Raw genomic sequence first — 18,542 nt, 5'->3', positions numbered from 1 at the left:
CTGCCACACCAGACATCCTTGACCTAAACACTCATCCATAGGGTGCCTCTTACTAATGAGACACTCCAGTAGGAATAACGGGTCTCAACACTACCCTGACGACCGTCTTGATTCTGGTTCCCTCGGAACCTCTTGTCCTGTCTCGAGCCACCGGATGCAGTGGATGATTTCCTCCTCCAGTCCATGGCCGAACCACTACCTCCCCTGCTGAAACCTGACGCAGGAGGGGTAGGAGCCCCGCCACATTCCGGAGTCCTAACTGATTCCACATACATCTAACTGCGCCCTCAGCTCACCATGCTTTCTCCGCCATCTCAGCATAGATGGTCTTATCGTCGGTAGTGATCATAAGGTCATACTTGATCTTCACATTAAGTCCATCCCGATATTTTTCTTTCTTACTGAAATCGGTTGGCACAAATCCCGAGGCTAACCTCACCAACCGGCTGAACTGAGTAATATATTCCGTCATGCTCATATTCTCTCGCTGGGTCAGGTGGGCGAACTCTTTCCTCTTGGCGCTTCTGACCGCCTCGTTATAACATTTAACGCTGAAGAGTTCCTAAAACCTTTCCCAGGTCATAGTGATAACGTCATGGATCTGAGACACTATGTCCCACCAGACCAGAGCGTCTTCTTAAAACTGAAAAGTGGCACTCACCACTCTGTCGTTCCCGGTGACACCCATAAAGTTCAGAATCTTGGTGATCACCGTCAGCCATTGCTCGGCTTTCACTACATCCGGACCTCCCAGGAAAATCAAAGGTGCCTGCTTCCGGAACCGTTCGTACCAAAGTTCCAATCTATTGGCCGCCACCACTATCTCGGCCTGGGCAGCAGGGGCAGGTGCCACTGGAACTACGGGCACTGGAACTGCAGGAGCACCCTGCTGTCTCAACCTCTGAATCTCGAGGTCTTGTTCTTCTATCTGGGCTTGCATTTCCGCAAACCGTAACTTCCCAATTCTGGGCTTCCTCATTGACTTGGGCAGCCTGCGGCGAGTTAACATCCTCCAACCGCAAACCCTGCCCCTGGGACCTCTACCTCGGCCCGAAACACTTGAGGGGAACTGAGCTCCTCGACCTTGATCTGACCCGACTGAGATGCCCTGACTCCTAATGTTTCGTCTGGCGTCCATCTAGTCCGAACCGCCTCGAAATCCCGAGTTGGCACTTCAGGTCACGATCATCGAGAGCTTTACTAATGCCGCTTAATTTGGAAATTAAAAACGAAACATGCGCCTATTCTACTATCAGGCTACTAACATGCTTCCTAACAGGCTTTTCTTTTTCATAACTGAATAAAATAAACTACTAAAGCAATAAAGGCTTACTGAACCGTGAACCGAGCTAACTGCTGATGATGATTGTACATGTCGTGACGATCTTCGGAAGACAACACAGCGGCTACGATACCAAATTGTAACACCCTAACTAACTTAGGCGTATTACGTGATTTTTAAACGTACTGTGCAGCTCGTTGCTAATCAACGAGGTTTATGGAAAAACGTGATTAATTAAAATTTTGCTTTTTAATTAAACTTATAAAACAATATTACAAAAGACTCGGGATCCCGATTATAAAATCATTTACAAAAAGATTTAACTGTTTAACTGATACATAAAATAAATGTCGTCTAACGACCAGTTACAAAATCAGCCTCGCTGTCCCGATGATCGTACGCTCCAGGCCTAACCGCCCCGACATGTACAACCTTCATAAGCTCGCCCACGGTCCATCAGCTCTAGCCTTGTCTTTACCTACACATCAACGTAGAACTGTGAGTCGACAGACTCAGTAAGAAAAGCATAATAATACTCATACATAATACTAACTGCCGTGTCCAACACGATACTCAGTCCCGCTACTGCCATGTCCAACATGGTACTGAGCCACTACTGCCATGTCCAACATGGTACTGAGTTCTGAACGTTCATAGGGACGGTACTATTGACACGTAACAACACGATCGGTCGAACCGGTCATACTCATTCTTGGTCATACTCCGGCTGTCGTACCGACGTGTTACTATATCCTCCTGATCGGTCGAACCGGTCATACTCCGGCTGCTGGTCATACTCCAGCCTGCACCGACGGGATACGTCAATAGCACGGAACCACCAACCAAGTGTCAGCCTGATCGGTCAAACCGGTCATACTCTGGCTGCTGGTCATACTCCAGCCTGTACCGACGTGATAGGGTTGGATGGTTCGAAGCCAACATACAACTAATGTAATCTAATAGGCTTCCTACATGCTCGCTAAACATGTAATCTACATATGCATACTGTTATACTAATCTTACTTGGATTCCGAATTCAGGTGTGCCGGTCAACCTGACTGGAACTGAAGCTGAGCGGCGGATTACTGGCTCCTAAACCATAAAAATCACAACGCTATAAGTGACACGCTAAATCACTTCCCGGGGACTAAAACTTGGAACTAAAAGTTTCCCTATCGATAAAAAGCATGGCAATACCCCCTAAAACATAAAAACGAGGAAAACTAGGGTCCCTGAATTTTCCCCAACCGGTAGACCGGTTGCCCAACCGGAATTCCGGTTCTGGAAAATTCAGAACCCTCATCCGGAATTCCGGATGCACAACCGGAATTCCGGTTCCTCGCAGGCAGCAAACCAAATTTTTCATAACTCGACCAATTCAACCCCAATTGGTTCCAAACTTTCTAGACCTGTTCTATACCCTCCCTAGAACATTTCTAAGGCCTCAAACTAACCCAGAAATCACAGATTCAAAAATCACCATGTGAGCTCCAAGCTTTGAGTAAAAACTCAAACTTGGCTAAAGCTCACTCACAAGCCTCAAAGCTAGCCTAGAATTACATAATCAAGCATAAAAACATAGCAGAAGACAAAACCTAGTTCATGCAACAACTACAGCCACCAATTGTCAATTATTTACTTTGAAAACCAAACTTTTGCATAAGAAAATTCTAGCATGCTCAACCTAGGAATCATACACCACAAGTAGCTTAATTAACATCTAAAAATCATGATTTAACCTCAGAAATCAACAATCAAACTCAGCAGCAACAACATTCAAATTAACATGCATTTACTCATTTTTTTATCAAAATTCCAAGAAAACAAAGAAGGACAAGTAAGAGATACATACCACAATCAAGAGTTCCTAACAATGTGATGAATCAAGCTTGAAAAACCCAACCTTTGAATCCCCAAAACCCAGCCGAAAATGGAGAGGAAAAGAGAGCTTTTCTTTTAAATTTCTAATTTTCTAACTTAGTGTTTTTTTTTGTAAAAATGAATAAATGAAACAAGTCACATATATTAATACATTTCAGCCATAAATAATCCATTAAATTAAACATTTATTCCATTTAAAACTCACATAAGACAAAGCACTAATTGGGCAAAAAGACCATTTTGCCCCTCCACCATAAAACCACATAAATCATACTAACGGGGTATTTTTGGGACATTCTAAATTCCCGGCCATTCCCGACATTCCCAATGTCTAAAACCCGTCCCCAAACTACTAACATACTAAGTTGTGATTTCTACTGAGCCAAACGCCGAGTTCCAAAATACCGGACACCGGAAATGCAAAATATGCAAGATACTGAATAACATAAATAACAGTAGAATAGATTATTTAAATAGCTATAAATAATCTCATAATCAACATAAACAACTGCTAATTTCCAAATTAACTAAGCGGGCTTTACAAAAGTATTACCAAACGCCACCTAAATTACTAATTCTTTCTGCTTATAGCTATCTCATGTAAATGTTTTTAACTTTTTTTACTACCACTTTTTATTTAATATACTGATAATAACCAAAAAAATATAATTACTTTATTTTTTTTTCTTGTTCTTGTCTGAATCAGTATTTTTTTTATTAACTCTAAATTAGTATTTTTTTAAAAATTAATATAATTTCAATGTCAAAAAAATAGTAATATATTTTGATAGAAAATTTACGATGCATCTATTTCAAAAGAAAGGGTCATGCACTACTATTTGTTTCGCCATTTGAGAGAGTTTTTTAGTTTATTTTTTTTTTATAGTTATGTACGTGGTATTTAAGATATCCTGTAAAATTTTAAGAAATTTGAAAAATTTAAACACGCCGAAAATAGGATTCAAATTAGGGGTGTTCATCGAATTCAATCCGTAGTTTTTTGTTCATATTACATTTGATCCTCAATAAGTGCGAATTTCATATTTTAGATCTAATCCAATCTACATAATACCTCAAATCCAATCTGTAAAAATGTGGATTGGATCAGTTATTTTAGATAAATTACTTTTTTATATTAAATTATTTAATATTTTTTAAAAGATATTTTTTTTTCATATAACTAATAATAAAATAAAACAAAATATTATTGATTTATGTCTCCAACAACATATTAAAATAAAAATAATAAACAATAAATTCACAGAAAAAGGAAAAAAAAATGTATAAAGAATAAACTTCATTTAAGTAATTAAAAACAAAAATAAATTTAAAATTAAAGTGAAAATTACATCAATTTTGAGTTCATCACCTTCTTGGGGTTCATTAGTGTTGGCATAAACTATATTAGGGCTGAGCATCGATTGGTTTGGTCGGTTTTTTTCTATATAAAAATCTAGAATTGGGTTTTCGGTCTTTGTTGCCCCTGATTTTGCCCAATATACGTGGACCAACCGGACAGGGACACGTGGACCAAAAGATCTTAACATGAATTAATTGCTAAGTCTTTATGAAGAAAGGCAGCATCCGGGACCTGCCTTTCGGAGAAGGCATACAAAGTCCCCTACGCTCCCGGAGGCCTAAGTAACATCAAAGCATCTCCGCGAGGTGTCAGGCTTCCCCTGAGCAGTCGTCTCGCATTTAATGCCGCATGGGAGGAAACGTGTTGGGACTGCCACACGCAATAAAGTCTGAGGACACAACCCCCGATCTGCACCTACGAAGTTATGATCACTTAAGTCTATTGACGGCTACACTGCGAAGAGTCAAGTTAGTCAAAAGGCAATAAGGACATTCCAAAACCCTACAGCACCTAGGGATTTGACCATGCATTACCCATGGTATATTCATTGGGAATACCCAACTTTATGGATAATTACAGAAATACATGTACTATAATCCTGGGGATCATCCCACCAAAAACACTATAAATACCCCCTCAAAGCTCATTAAATGGGGTCGAGAAGTTTTGGTTGCATAAGTGCAAGAAGAGTAAATACTCACCAAGAACATTCTCTGTATTTAATACACTCATAAAAATACAGACTCGTGGACTAACGCTCATTAAAGCCCCAACCACGTAAAAATCCTTCTCTTAATTTCTTACAGCTCTTTAATCTTCTATTATTTTATTGGTTGCCGAAAACCTCAGTCAACATTTTGGTGCTTTCATTGAGAGCTGAAGAAAGCTTCTGTAAACAAATTTTACATTACAACAATGGTGGAAACTAGAAGCACTCGTCAACCTCGCCCTCTAGAAGATGCTCAAGACCCGATTGAGGAAGACGTAGCCTCAAGAGCAGCTGAGGGCTCTGAGGAAGAAGAAGGAATTCTTGATGATGATTACGAGGGAAACCTCGATGAGTACGCCTATGATGAAGGTAGTTACTCAGAGCTGGTGCTTCTAAGACAAAAGGCTGTCGATCATGAAGCTGAGATCGCAGCCCAAAAAGCACAAAACCAAAAAATGCAAGAGGTAATGCTTGCCATGCAGAAAGCCATGGAGGCGGCAGGCATCCACGTGCATCCCAAGGCAATGACTGCTTGACTTGGCAAGGAACCAGAGGAATCCTCGCCTAGTACCCAACAGCAAAAGTCTAGGGAACCTAGCCCTATAAGGTATCCCACTGAAGGGAACCAAAAGAAAAATCCTACCTCTACCCCTGGGAGAAAGAAAAAGGCACAGGATCCGTGAAAGGTCCGCTCTGATTTTTCGAAAGGGAAAGGTCCGCAGAGGGGCAAACTCCAAAAAGGGAGTCTTGGCCCTCAGAATCGAGAGGACCGAAAAAGCGTTTCCGTGCAACAGGAGCCCAGAGGTAGAGGGAGAAGAGGACAGAGATGTCCTCCCGTTGATTTGAGAAATCAAATCAATGGGAATCAAGGTGACCTCCGGGATCACCTTGACCAAAAGAAATACGGACCCGCGGTCTCCACGCGAACGTTAAATGAAGGAATCATGGCCGAACTCACCATACTCCGAAAAGATATCGCCCGAGTCTCCCGGAGACAGAAAGGTGACAACTCCGACTCAGACTGTGAGGACCGAGAGCCGTGTGCTAAGCACATCCTAGAAGCAGAGCTCCCCAAGAACTTTAAGATGCCCGAAATGGCAGCTTATACTGGGAACTCCGATCCAAGCGATCACTTGTCGCGGTTTAACCGTGTCATGACGGTCATGAGAGTCAACAATGACGCAAAATATCTGTGCTTCCCGCTTACTCTAAGCGGGTCCGCGGAGGAATGGTTCAAGAAGCTGGAACCAGGATCCGTGGGCTGTTGGAACAAGTTACAGACCAACTTCCGGAGATAGTTTGTCGCCGCAAGAAATGTCAACCTGGAGGTCACTGCCTTGACTAACATCAAGAAACTGCCCACAGAGACCTTAAAGAATTATATAAAGAGGTTCCGAGAGGAAGCCTCGAAAATTAAGAAAGTTGATGACGGACAATAGCTTGCCCTTCTCCAGGCAGGCATCCGTATAGGGACTCCATTCTGGAATGAACTACAACAGGAAGGAGCTGCAAACCTTCAGGACTTCCAGAAAAGAGTCCAAAAATACATCAACCTTGAAGAGGCCCAAATAGTGGCCTATGGAGGATACTATTCCACCGGGATAGCAGGGTATATGCCCGGAGCCCCGCCGTTGGGTACTGTCCCGACCGCGGCTCCACCAATGAGCGGCATACAATTCTCTGCTACTCCCAGATAAAGTCAGGGCCAGGCCTTGGCCCCCGCATCGTCCCATTTTGGAAATCCCTCGGGGATAAATGGACAAGCTCCCTCGCACTCCGCTCCAACCGCCAGCCTGGCAGGTCCTTCCCAGGGCTCAAGGAGTAAGCGATCCTCCAAAGGCAGCACTCGGAAGGAGGAGAAGCGACAAAAAAGGGGATACACTCCGCAGTACACCCAGTAAACGGAGTTGACAGACTCCCAAGAGCGTGTGTACTTTGCTACTAGGCAAAACACCCACTACCGGAGACCACCTCCCCTGTACAAAGATAGCTCCCGGAGGGACCCCAACAAAAGATGCGAGTACCACAACGACATTGGGCACAACACCAATGAATGCAAAAATCTCAAGGATGAGATTGAAAACCTAATCCGATTGGGGAACCTCTATGAGTGGATCAAGAATCGGCTGCCTCACCTTAATCCGGGTCAAGCGACAGGGGCTTTTCCACAGGGAACACCAGGGGGTGCAGCGGGAGTATTGGCTCCAGGTTCTCCCACCGGAGATGCCCAGCATATCCCCGGTCTGCCTCCCAGACCCAATGGGAGAGTGACCATCATCTCAGGAGGACCTCATATTGGAGGAACCACCCGCAAAGAATTGAAGCGGTATGTGGGGGCCGTAAAGCACAATCAGGTTTGGGAGGTCACTCAACTCCCAGCGCAAAGGCAGCGGCTGATGGATCAACCCATCACATTCACGGAAGAAGACGCCAAGACGGTACGTTTTTCCCACCATGATCCATTGGTCATAGAGACCCGCATCGCCAATAAAGTGGTGGCCAGAGTCTTGATTGACAACGAAAGTTCTGTAAATCTACTTTTCAAAGAGGCCTTCACTGCAATGAGCCTGACGGACCGAGACCTCTCACCCAGTGGTTCCCAACTCACAGGGTTTAACGGAACGACGCTCATCCCAATGGGGAAAGTGAGACTTCCCGTCACCTTGTGCTCGGACACCCCCCAAAGCACATTCAAATACTACACTTTTGTGGTGGTAGACTGCCCGACCGCTTACAATGCGATCCTCAGCCGACCGGCCCTGGTAGATTTCGGTGCAGTCATGTCTATATGACACTTGTGCTTAAAGTTTCCTACCCAGGAACCTAGAATAGGGACGGTGAGAGGAAATCACGGGGAGGCAAGGCAATGTTACAACGTTGCAACCCACCTGCCCGTACTGATGGTCCGGGAAACCATTGAGCCAGAAATGGCTGAAGAAGATGAGTTGGATCCCCGAATGGGGTCCGAAAAAATTGTAGAACCAATGGAGGATGTCGAGGAGATATCAGTGTGTGACGTCGACTCCACCAAAGTACTCCGGCTGGGAAAGAGCCTAGATCCAGAGGAAAAAGAAAAAATAATAAAAACACTAAAGGGCGCCATCGACATTTTTGCATGGCGCCAAGAGGACATGACTGGCATAAGTCCCCATGTCATCACCCACGTCCTCAACATCAACCCGGACATGCCGCCAGTCCAACAAAAGCGACGCCCCCTCGATTCAGTAAAGGCCGAGGCCCTAGAGAAAGAGGTGGACAAGCTTTTGACAAACATCATGATCCGCGACGTATACTACCCGGAATGGCTAGCCAATCCTGTCGTGGTGCCGAAGCCTAACGGGACTTGGCGAGTTTGTATAGATTTCACTGATCTAAACAAAGCTTGTCCAAAAGACTGTTTTCCTCTGCCCAGGATCGATCAGATGGTAGACGCCACTTTCAGATTCAAACTACTGTCCTTCATGGACGCCTACGCCGGGTACAACCAGATAAAAATGCACGCGGCGGACCAAGAGTGCACTAGCTTCTGGACCGATAAGGGGGTATACTGCTACCTGGTCATGCCTTTCAGACTGAAGAACGACGGTGCGACCTACCAGAGAATGGTCAACTGGATGTTCAAAGGCCTCTTAGGGAGAAACATGGAGGTGTACGTGGACGATATGCTCGTCAAGTCTAAAGCATGCAATAGCCATGCAGACGACTTTGAAGAGTGTTTTGAAGTAGTCCGGAGATACAGAATGAAGCTCAACCCAAAGAAATGCACCTTTGGGGTCAAGTCAGGAAAGTTCCTGGGCTTCATTGTCAGCCAGAGGGGGATTGAGGCAAACCCAGAAGAAATCCAAGCTCTCCTGAGCATGCCATCCCCCAAGAAGCATAAAGACGTGCAAAGCCTAACCGGAAAGGTTGCTGCCCTGAGCCGTTTTATCTCCCGGTCCACAGACAAGTGCATCCCCTTCTTCAACATATTGAAGAAGTGCCAAAAATTTGAATGGTCGGATGTGTGTGAGGAGGCATTCAGAAAATTGAAAGAACACATGGCCAAGTCTCTGTTCCTGTCAAAACCCGTTCTCAGAGAGGACCTATTCCTATATCTGGCCGTCTCCGAGCACGCGGTCAGCGCTGCCCTAGGGGCGGAGACGCGGTACCCATCATCGAAAAACTAGTTTTCTGCCTCCTAATGGCCCCAAGAAAATTAAGGCCATATTTTCAAGCGCACCCAATTAAGGTGCTGACCAATCACCCACTCCGGCAAGTCCTACAAAAGCCAGAAGCATCCGGAAGGCTCCTCAAATGGGCAATGGAGTTAAGTCAATTCAACTTACACTACATCATCCGCATCTCCATAGAAGGCCAAGCCTTGGCGGACTTCATCAACGAATGCAATGAAGTCGAGGCAACCGCGAATGCGCCGATACCGTCGATCCCCACATGGAAAGTGTTCGTGGACGGAGCCTCCAATGAAAATGGATCCGGAGCGGGGGTTGCGATGATATCCCCGACCGGACTTCGACTCCAGGCAGCCCTATAGTTCGACTTCTCAGCTTCAAACAACGAGGCCGAATATGAGGCCTTGATAGCAGGGCTGAGATTAGCGAAGGCCGTAGGGCCAAAAGAGTAGAAGTCTACAGCGACTCCCAGCTGATCGTAAATCAGATATCAGGAGAGTACCAAACACGCAATGAGCGAATGGCCGCACACGTAACAATAGTCCGGGAGCTGCTCCACGAGTTCACGGACTACAAAGTAGAAAGAATCCCCCAGGAAAAGAACGCTCACGCGGACTGTCTGGCTAAGTTAGCTTCAGATAGTGAAATTGAAGGGCTGGGGGTGGTACCCGTGGAACGCTTGGCAAAGCCAAGCATCAAAGTAAAAGAGGCCATAATAGCGGTTGGGCAAGAACCCAACTGGATGGTCCCCATCATAGAATACATACGAAAGGTGAGTTGCCCCAAGAAAGGGCACTGTCTAGAAAGATTCAGTATCAGGCTCATCGTTATGTAATGATGGATCAAATTCTCTATCGAAGAGGACTCAGCATGCCTTATTTAAGGTGTGTATCGGACCCTGAAGCTAGACAAATTATGCTAGAGGTCCACGAAGGGTTCTGTGGAGATCACACAGGAGGACCCAGTCTCTCAACGGAAATATTGAGACAGGGATACTTCTGGCCAACAATGAAAAAAGATTGCATAGACTACGTCGAAAAATGTGATTCGTGCCAAAGGTTCGCGAACATACCGAGAGCTCCTCCCAATGAAATTACCCTGATGACTAGTCCCTGGCCCTTCGCAGTTTGGGGAATAGATCTTATTGGGTCCCTGCCAACAGGAATGGGAGGAGTAAAGTATGCAATAGTAGCAGTAGACTACTTCACCAAATGGACGGAGGCTGAGCTCATGAAGACTATAACTGCTAAAAAAGCACTAGACTTTGTTATCGTAAAAAAAAGTGTGTGGATATGGCTTGACTCACAAAATAGTCTCTTACAATGGAAAGCAATTTGATTGCGAAGAATTTACTGACTTCTGCAACCAACACGGAGTAGTAAAAAGCTTCTCCGCGGTGGCAAGGCCGCAAACGAACGGACAAGCAGAAGCAGTCAATAAAATCCTAAAGGTCACCTTAAAGAAAAAGCTGCTGGCCTGCAAAAACAACTGGAAGAGTTGCCAAGAGTGTTATGGGCCTACCGGACGACCCCCAGAACCACGACCGGCCACTCGCCTTTTTCAATGGCGTACGATTGTGAAGCGATGGTCCCGGTAGAAACGTTATTCCCGTCCCACAGGAGAACGACTTACGATCCAGCTACAAACCAAGCTTTACTACAAGAGGCGCTGGATCAAGTTGAAGAGCTCCGGGACGAGTCACAAATACGGATGGCAGCTTATCAAAAGAAGGTGACCAAATATTTTAACTCCAAAGTTAAAAACAGAAAATTTGCTATTGGGATATGGTCTTAAGAAGAGTCTTCCCAGCCACCCAAGAACCCGGAGTGGGGGTACTTGGGCCAAATTGGGACGGACAAAATGAAATCGAGGACAAAATCAGTTAGGGCACTTATAAGCTAAAAAGGATTGATGGAACCATTGTGCCAAGGGCCTGGAACGCTGATCACCTCAGAAAATATTACCAATAGTCCAAAAGTGTAACTTAGGTTTTGTTTAAAGGGTTGTACCGTCTAAGTGTATGCAGCCTCTGTATTTTAAATAAAACTGAGCGCCTTAAAAACAAAGTTTCCATGCCACTCAGGGGGGTACTAGGGCATACCACACGGACAGACGAAAAACAGGCCAAAAGTAAAACATCCTGACCCAAAGGGCAGGTCGAAAAAAAAAAAAAAGGAGTATGCATGAAAGAAAAAAAAAAGCATATGTATAAACATCCTGACCCAAAGGGCAGGTCCAAAAAAGAAAAATATGTGCATCAAGAAGGATCATATATATATAAAAATCCTAGCCCTAAGGGCAGGTCAAAATATAATTATAAATGTATACAAAGGGCCCAGGGAAAGGCCTTAACTGTTGTTTCCCCTCAAAAAATAAAACATCTATGTAAATAGGAATTGTCTTAAATAAAAGAGAATTAGCTGTAAATGAAAAAAAAGAGATAAGAAAAATCTGGGTTGTATTCAGAACGGCCTAGTCAATTCGAGGAGGAAGGCAAGGACCAATGCGCGCCTCCAGCATGGCATCAAGCTTCTTCTTCTTCTCCAAGAATTTGGCAATCATCTTCGTGGGTTTTGGGTAGAAGTCGAGCTTGATACTCTGGCGATTTGTTGACCAGGCCATATAAACGCCATCGTCGAAGCGCTTAATGCATCGGTTGCAGGAGACGGGAGAAAGAAGCTCATCTTTCTTAGCCTTCTTCAAGGCTTGGTCTTTAAAGTCCTTAAGCTCCTTCAGCTCCACGGCAAAGTTTGCCCTTGACTCCAAGTCCGCCTGGTGCAATTTCTCTAAAGACTTCACCTTGGCAGCCATTTCGTCTAAGGCCTCCCTAGCCTCCCGAAGCTCACGCCTGGCCTTGGCAACAGCCTCACCCTCCGCCCTCAGTGCTTCCTGGTGCTTGGCTTCCAGCCTGTCCCTCCAAAGGACCTCCTCTCTAATCATCGGCTCCGCTTGGGCTTCCCTTTGCTTAGCCTCTTCCTCGAACTTGGCCTTAGCAAGGGCCTCCTGCCGCGCCGCCTCCTCTTGGAACGTCCGCCTTTCAGCAGACAGGTCCTGTAGGGTCTTCACGACTTCGTCTATGCCCCCAAATTCGGAAAAGACGAAGCCGTGATTGATTAGGTTCTTGGAAAGGCGGCCGGCCTCTGCAGCAAGCTGGAAAAGGATGCAAGAGTGAGTAAAGTCCTTAAGAAAAATAATGAGGAAAGAAGTAAACTACGGAATACTTACCACAGTCAAGGAATGGCTGAGATCCTGAACTTGAAAGACGGAGTTCAAGGATGCACAAGCAGCGAACCGCTTAGGGGCGCACCGGGTTAGCTGGGAGACAAACTCGCCGGTTATCTCCGCAGCAAAAGGAGCCAAGGTAGGCCCGAGGAAACGATTAAACCAGTCCTACAGGGGGTCCAGGTTTAGATCCCACGGGTTCTGGTAGCTCTGATCGTTAAGGGTATTTTGCATTACATCTCGCAAAACCCTCCTAAAGGCCTCCACCTCAGCATACCCCCGAGAGTACTCGTCCATGGCGTAATTGTACTTGGCTATCCGAAGCTCCTGCCTCGCCTCATCTCTGGGAACCGGAGTCAGCACTATGTTGGGAGACACTGTAAATTCCTCCACCTCGGGAGGGATCCCGGAATCATGGCTCAGGGCCGGAGTGTCCACTCTCCGCGGCCGTTTAGGTACCTCCTCAGCTACCATTTTGCCTTTGCGCTTGCGAATCAAAGCAACCTCTTGCTCTTCTTCACCTTCTTCAACTTCCTCAGGAAGAGCCCATTGCTCTTCTTGACCTTCTTTAGCTTCCTCAGGAAGTACCTCCTCCTCAGGAAGGGCACTGGAAGAAGCCTTCGCAGGGGTAACCATCTGGGAAGAAGTTGGAGGAAGGGGAGCATCAGGAAGTGTGAGCTCTAGCAACGGTGGCTAAAATTGCCTCCATGGAATTGGCTGTTGCAACAAAAGAAAAGAGTTAAGTGTTAGAATATCTGTGAAAGCAGCAAACACTTAAAAAGCAATCAAAATAGTCCTACCATGACTCTCTAATTCGGCCCTAGCAAAGTTCCGAATCTTAATGCTGGCTGCATCATCCCCGAGATAGCTCTCCGAGGGGCGGAACCAGCTAGAAGAAAGATAGGCCGAAGGGTCTAAGGGAACGGGCTCCGGAGGTCCAGAACCCATCCGGGACCGACCTAGATAATCTCCTAAGTTGGAGAAATAATAATCCTTGGCATGATCCCCCCACCGGGTCGAGGGCATCCTAAACCTAAGGAGACGTTCATCGAACCCTACAGGCCTAAGGCTAGCATATTCGCTAACAGGAGGGACATAATGTATTGCTAAAGGGGACTTACCAGAGCCGGAAGTGCTGGCATCAGGGGCCCCTGTATTCGGCACCTGGACGATAGGCCTTGGCCCAGGAGCTCTCTTCTCAACCAGACTCCCAATACGAAGGGATCTCCCGGCAGCCATCTGGCTCCTTCTCTCCACTGGGCTCCCAACGCGAAGAGGCCTCCCGGAAGCCGCCTGGGCCTTAGTATAAGCCTTCTCCTGGGCCTTCCGGTAGAGGTAATCTTGGAACTTCTTTTTCGCGGTGGCAATAATCTCATCCCGGAAGGTCTTCTTCGCGGCCGGAACCCTCACGTTCGGGCAGATGACCTTAGAAAGGTTGGAGTCCTCCACCGACTTATGCGCCAGGATCAGCTTGGCTTTTCGGCAGTTCTCCGTCGTGACTAATCCCCCGACGTTGAGATCTGCCTTGTCATAAGTCGCGAAGGTCTAGGCCCGCTGAAGAAAGATCTGAGTAGGTGCGGTCCGCTCGTACGGAGGGATCCTAACCCACTCCGTAAGGAGCTCCGGGTGCTCCACAGCTCGGAACCCGGAGGAGAAGAAAAAGCAATGGCGGTACTCCTTGACGTGTTTTTGCTGGTTATAAGGGACCACGCCATCATTCGAAGGGTGGGCCCGGAAGCCGTAAAATCCATCCTTAAGTTTGTCCCCCTTCTAGGGGACAGAAATAAGTTCGTAAAAATACAAAGTCTCTGTCGGACTGGGAGAACCCCATCCCAGTGCGGAGTAAAAAATAAATAAGCCTGAAAGCAGGCGGTAAGCTTGAGGAATAAGTTGGTATGGCGCAAGGCCGACAAATACAAGGAAATTAATGAAATAATCTTGAAGGGGAAGCATAGCCCCGGTCATTAAATGCATCTGGCTCCAAGCTCCGAAGCCTCCGTAATTGTGGTTGGGCGTCTCTGCATCACGGGGCGGCCGGTGGTACATCCGGGACGTCGCGGGTTTGATACCGGCCATCTCCACAATATTCTCCAGTTGGTGGGGGCAAGTCAAAGTAGAGTGAAGCTCGGCCGCTTCCCATCCCGTAGCACGAGGTCTATACCCCTCCTGGGCAACGGGACCCACCATAACCTCTTCCAAGGTGGCCAGACGCTTTCCTCCCTTCTTGGAAGATTTGGAACCGGATGCAGACATTTTGGCTCTGAAAAAGAGTTAAATTTCCAACAATTAGGCCCCATACCAAACCCTAAATCAAAAAAGGGAATGGGGGTCCCCTAACCGCTGGATAGAGGCCCCCTCCGGACGACTGTCAACAAGAAAGCCCTAGAAGGATTTCCTGGACAAAAGTTGGGTGCAAAAATCTTAGAGATAGTTACATTGCGCATAAAAGAAAAAGGAAGAGGAGGGGTAGAAAATCAAGAAAGACAAAGTCTTCTCTATGCCCTTGAAGGCCATCACACAAAGAGTATATGGGCCTTTACAAAAAATAATAATAATGTGTAAGAAGAGTGACCCTAACACCAGAGAAGGAAAATCTAGACGTATTACGTGAAAACTCAAGGTGAAACATTCCCAGAAACTTCAAACACTAAACCCAGAAAAATAAATGAACAGTAAAGCATGCCATGTACACAAACAGCAAAGTGAGGGATGCGAGAAACTTACATGAAGTGTTGGAACTGGGGGTTTCTGTTGATCGACGAATAAAAATAGACTGACAGTAATGAACAAAGGTTAAACAAAGAAATCTATAAGTGTTTGAAGGTTTTCTGGTCTGAGGATTTTTTCTCTCTGGAAAACTCGAAGAAACTTGGCGAAAGGATGAAAGTAACCAAATGAAGGAAAGGTGGTGGCTTTTGTAGGCGAAGGTGCATGTGGAACAGGCACAATCACCGACCAATCGAACGGCTGGGGAGGCGCGCGATTCGAGTTCCCAAGAATCAACAGTTAGATTGATTCGTAATTAAGGCGGTGGAAACGCTTGAGTATCCGTCTGACACACATTAATGCGCCGTATCAATCAATGGGCATGAAACGAATCAACGCTTGCAAAAAGTGAATCGTTGCAATAATGGTGATCATTAAATGCACCTTCACGCGCCCAAAGCACGTGCCAGGAAACCGAGGAGTCAACCGGAGGCACTTGAACAAGCCTTGATTCATTTTTCAAATAAACAAGGCTTGGGGGTAAATGTTGCCCCTGATTTTGCCCATTATACGTGGACCAACAGGACAGGGACACGTGGACCAAAAGATCTTAACATTTGAATTAATTGCTAAGTCTTTATGAAGAAAGGCAGCATCCGGGACCTGCCTCCCGGAGAAGGCATACGAAGTCCCCTACGCTCCTGGAGGCCTAAGTAACATCAAAGCATCTCCGCGAGGTGTCAGGCTTCCCCTGAGCAGTCATCTCGCATTTAATGTCGCATGGGAGGAAACGTGTGGGGACTGCCACACGCAATAAAGTCTGAGGACACAACCCCCGATCCGCACCTACGAAGTTATGATCACTTAAGTCTATTGACGGCTACACTGCGAAGAGTCACGTCAGTCAAAAGGCAATAGGGACATTCCACATAAAAACCCTACAACACTTAGGGATTTGACCATGCATTACCCATGGTATATTCATTGGGAATACCCAACTTTATGGATAATTACAGAAATACATGTACTATAATCCTGGGGATCACCCCACAAAAAATACTATAAATACCCCCTCAAAGCTCATTAAATGGGGTCGAGAATTTTGGGTTGCATAAGTGCAAGAAGAGTAAATACTCACCAAGAACATTCTCTGTATTTAATACACTCATAAATACACAGACTCCTGGACTAAGGCTCATTAACGCCCCAACCACGTAAAAATCCTTCTCTTAATTTCTTACAGCTCTTTAATCTTCTATAATTTTATTGGTTGCCAAAAACCTCGGTCAACAGTCTTTATTGGTGCAACTTGAAAACCGACCGACCAATCCAAAACTTATCTCAAAACCGACCGTTTTGAATCATGGTTTGGTGGGATTTTATGCTCAACCCTAAACTACATCATCAAGGTGAAATCGATATTAAATGAGATTAAAAGGCAATAAAACGGTAACAAAGAAAACTAAAACCTAATAATGTGAATCACAGTGAAGGAATTGTATAAAAAGTATAATTATTGTGTACTAAATTTAGGTTTGTTGAGGCTCATTTTTCTTCAATTTCGTCAAGTGATTCTTCTAGGAGAGCATGATTAGCTTCTTGATCATAAGTCAATCAAGTCAATCTTCTATGAGACGGAGGTTCTAGTTCTATGGGCAACATAGCTTCATATCCATATGCCATTGCGAATGGAGTCTGTCCAATTGTTGTTTTTTTAGTTGAGCGATACGACCATAAGACTTTTGGAAGTTCCTCCGGCTAGTTCCCCTTAGCTTCTTCAAGTTATTTTTTCAAAGTTTCTTTAAGTGTTTTATTGACTATTTCGACATGACCATTTGATTAAGGTGTGCCACAGCGAAGAAACTTTTTATGATTCCATGGTTCGTGCAGAAATCTATGAACAATTGACTGTCAAACTATGTGCCATTGTTTGAGACTATTTTGTGCGGGAGTCCGAACTGAAATATTATGTTTTTCACCACGAAATCCAATGGCTGATTAGCAACTTGATAGGCTCTCCGTATCAGTACGGTAGCCTACCTTGCGTGGTCATCAATGGCTGCTTGTTGAGCCTTCAATGCTTCCATCTCCCTATCCCTCCACTCAATGAACTGATGTCGCTGCTCATCGAATGCAAGGTTTATAGCAGCAAGAAGATCCTCCTGATCATGATGCAAGGCGTTATTATGGCCTTGCATGAGTCCAAGGGCATCACGGAGGTTTTGGATCTCAGTGTCATCCCCCACTATTGTAATATCCAGAGTAAAATAGCATTTAATTTTTTTGGAATATTAATTGTGCGAGAATAATTATCTCAGTTATTTGTGTTGTTAGTGAGTTGATATTATTGCTTAGAGTAGTTGTACCAATTTTTTGGAGAGTTAAAGTTGTATTAACTACGAAAGTAAAATATTATGGTATTTTTACGTAATTGTTTAATTAAAGCCCAATATGAAGGTCCATTAGGATTTTATAATATATTTAGTTGGTAAAATTAATTGTATAAGTGATATCAAATAACGTTATTATAGAATTAATGTTAAAAATTCGTAGATTTGGATAAATTCGTAGAATTAAAAATTGTTTTACTAAAACAATCACATCTAGAGTTCTAGAGCTCGAATTTAGGTGATTCTAGTGGCATTAGAAAGATAATTAAAAAATCTATAAAATTTTGTAGAAATAGTCATATCATAATTCGGAAGTTTCCTAGGTCAAAACTGAGCCAAAAGTTACGAGGTAGAGGTCTTATTACTTTTAAAATTCAAAAGTTAGATATTTGTTGATTTAATGATGTTTTAGCATTTTATTTTTATTATTAGTTAACCTAAACCTATTACAATACGATAGTTCATAATCTTGATTTTTATCAAATCCTAAACTATCATAGTTTTATTTTTCTCTGCAAACCAGTCAAAGCCTCATTCTTCATCATGGTTGCTCATCTCAACCCTTCAATACTTCTTCTTATTTTTCTACCTTCATTCTTAAACTTTTGGATTTCTAATCAAGGCTTGTGGGCTTCAGACATCACATTGAAAGTTATAAAGAGGTAGGAAATATTTTCTTGCTCAATAATGCTAGATGTAATTTAGGGTTCAAACATATTATGTTTTTTCGTTTTCAGAAAAACAAGTTTCAGTAAAGTTCTCATATCTCTCTCGATATTGATCCGTTTTTAGCGATTTTTGTATTGTTGGAAAGCGGATGTAC

General features: G+C 44.7%; 1 protein-coding gene across 1 annotated transcript in view; it reads right to left on the bottom strand.

The window, feature by feature from the left end:
• The window catches only part of LOC133039243 (uncharacterized), a 68,127-nt gene extending 54,265 nt beyond the window's left edge, over positions 1-13,862 (bottom strand). Inside the window, exons 1-4 of the mRNA XM_061118091.1 lie at positions 13,683-13,862; positions 13,187-13,316; positions 12,861-13,144; positions 12,201-12,551 (exon numbers count right to left, since the gene is read on the bottom strand). Of these exons, the coding sequence (XP_060974074.1) occupies positions 12,201-12,551; positions 12,861-13,144; positions 13,187-13,316; positions 13,683-13,862 (945 nt within the window). The remainder of the gene's footprint in view (positions 1-12,200; positions 12,552-12,860; positions 13,145-13,186; positions 13,317-13,682) is intronic.
• Positions 13,863-18,542: the final 4,680 nt, after the last annotated feature.

Source organism: Cannabis sativa, chromosome 6 (assembly GCF_029168945.1).
Source record: "Cannabis sativa cultivar Pink pepper isolate KNU-18-1 chromosome 6, ASM2916894v1, whole genome shotgun sequence".
NCBI lineage: Eukaryota > Viridiplantae > Streptophyta > Magnoliopsida > Rosales > Cannabaceae > Cannabis > Cannabis sativa.
Note: the sequence above shows the minus strand (reverse complement) of the source record. Positions and strands in the feature narration are given on the sequence as shown.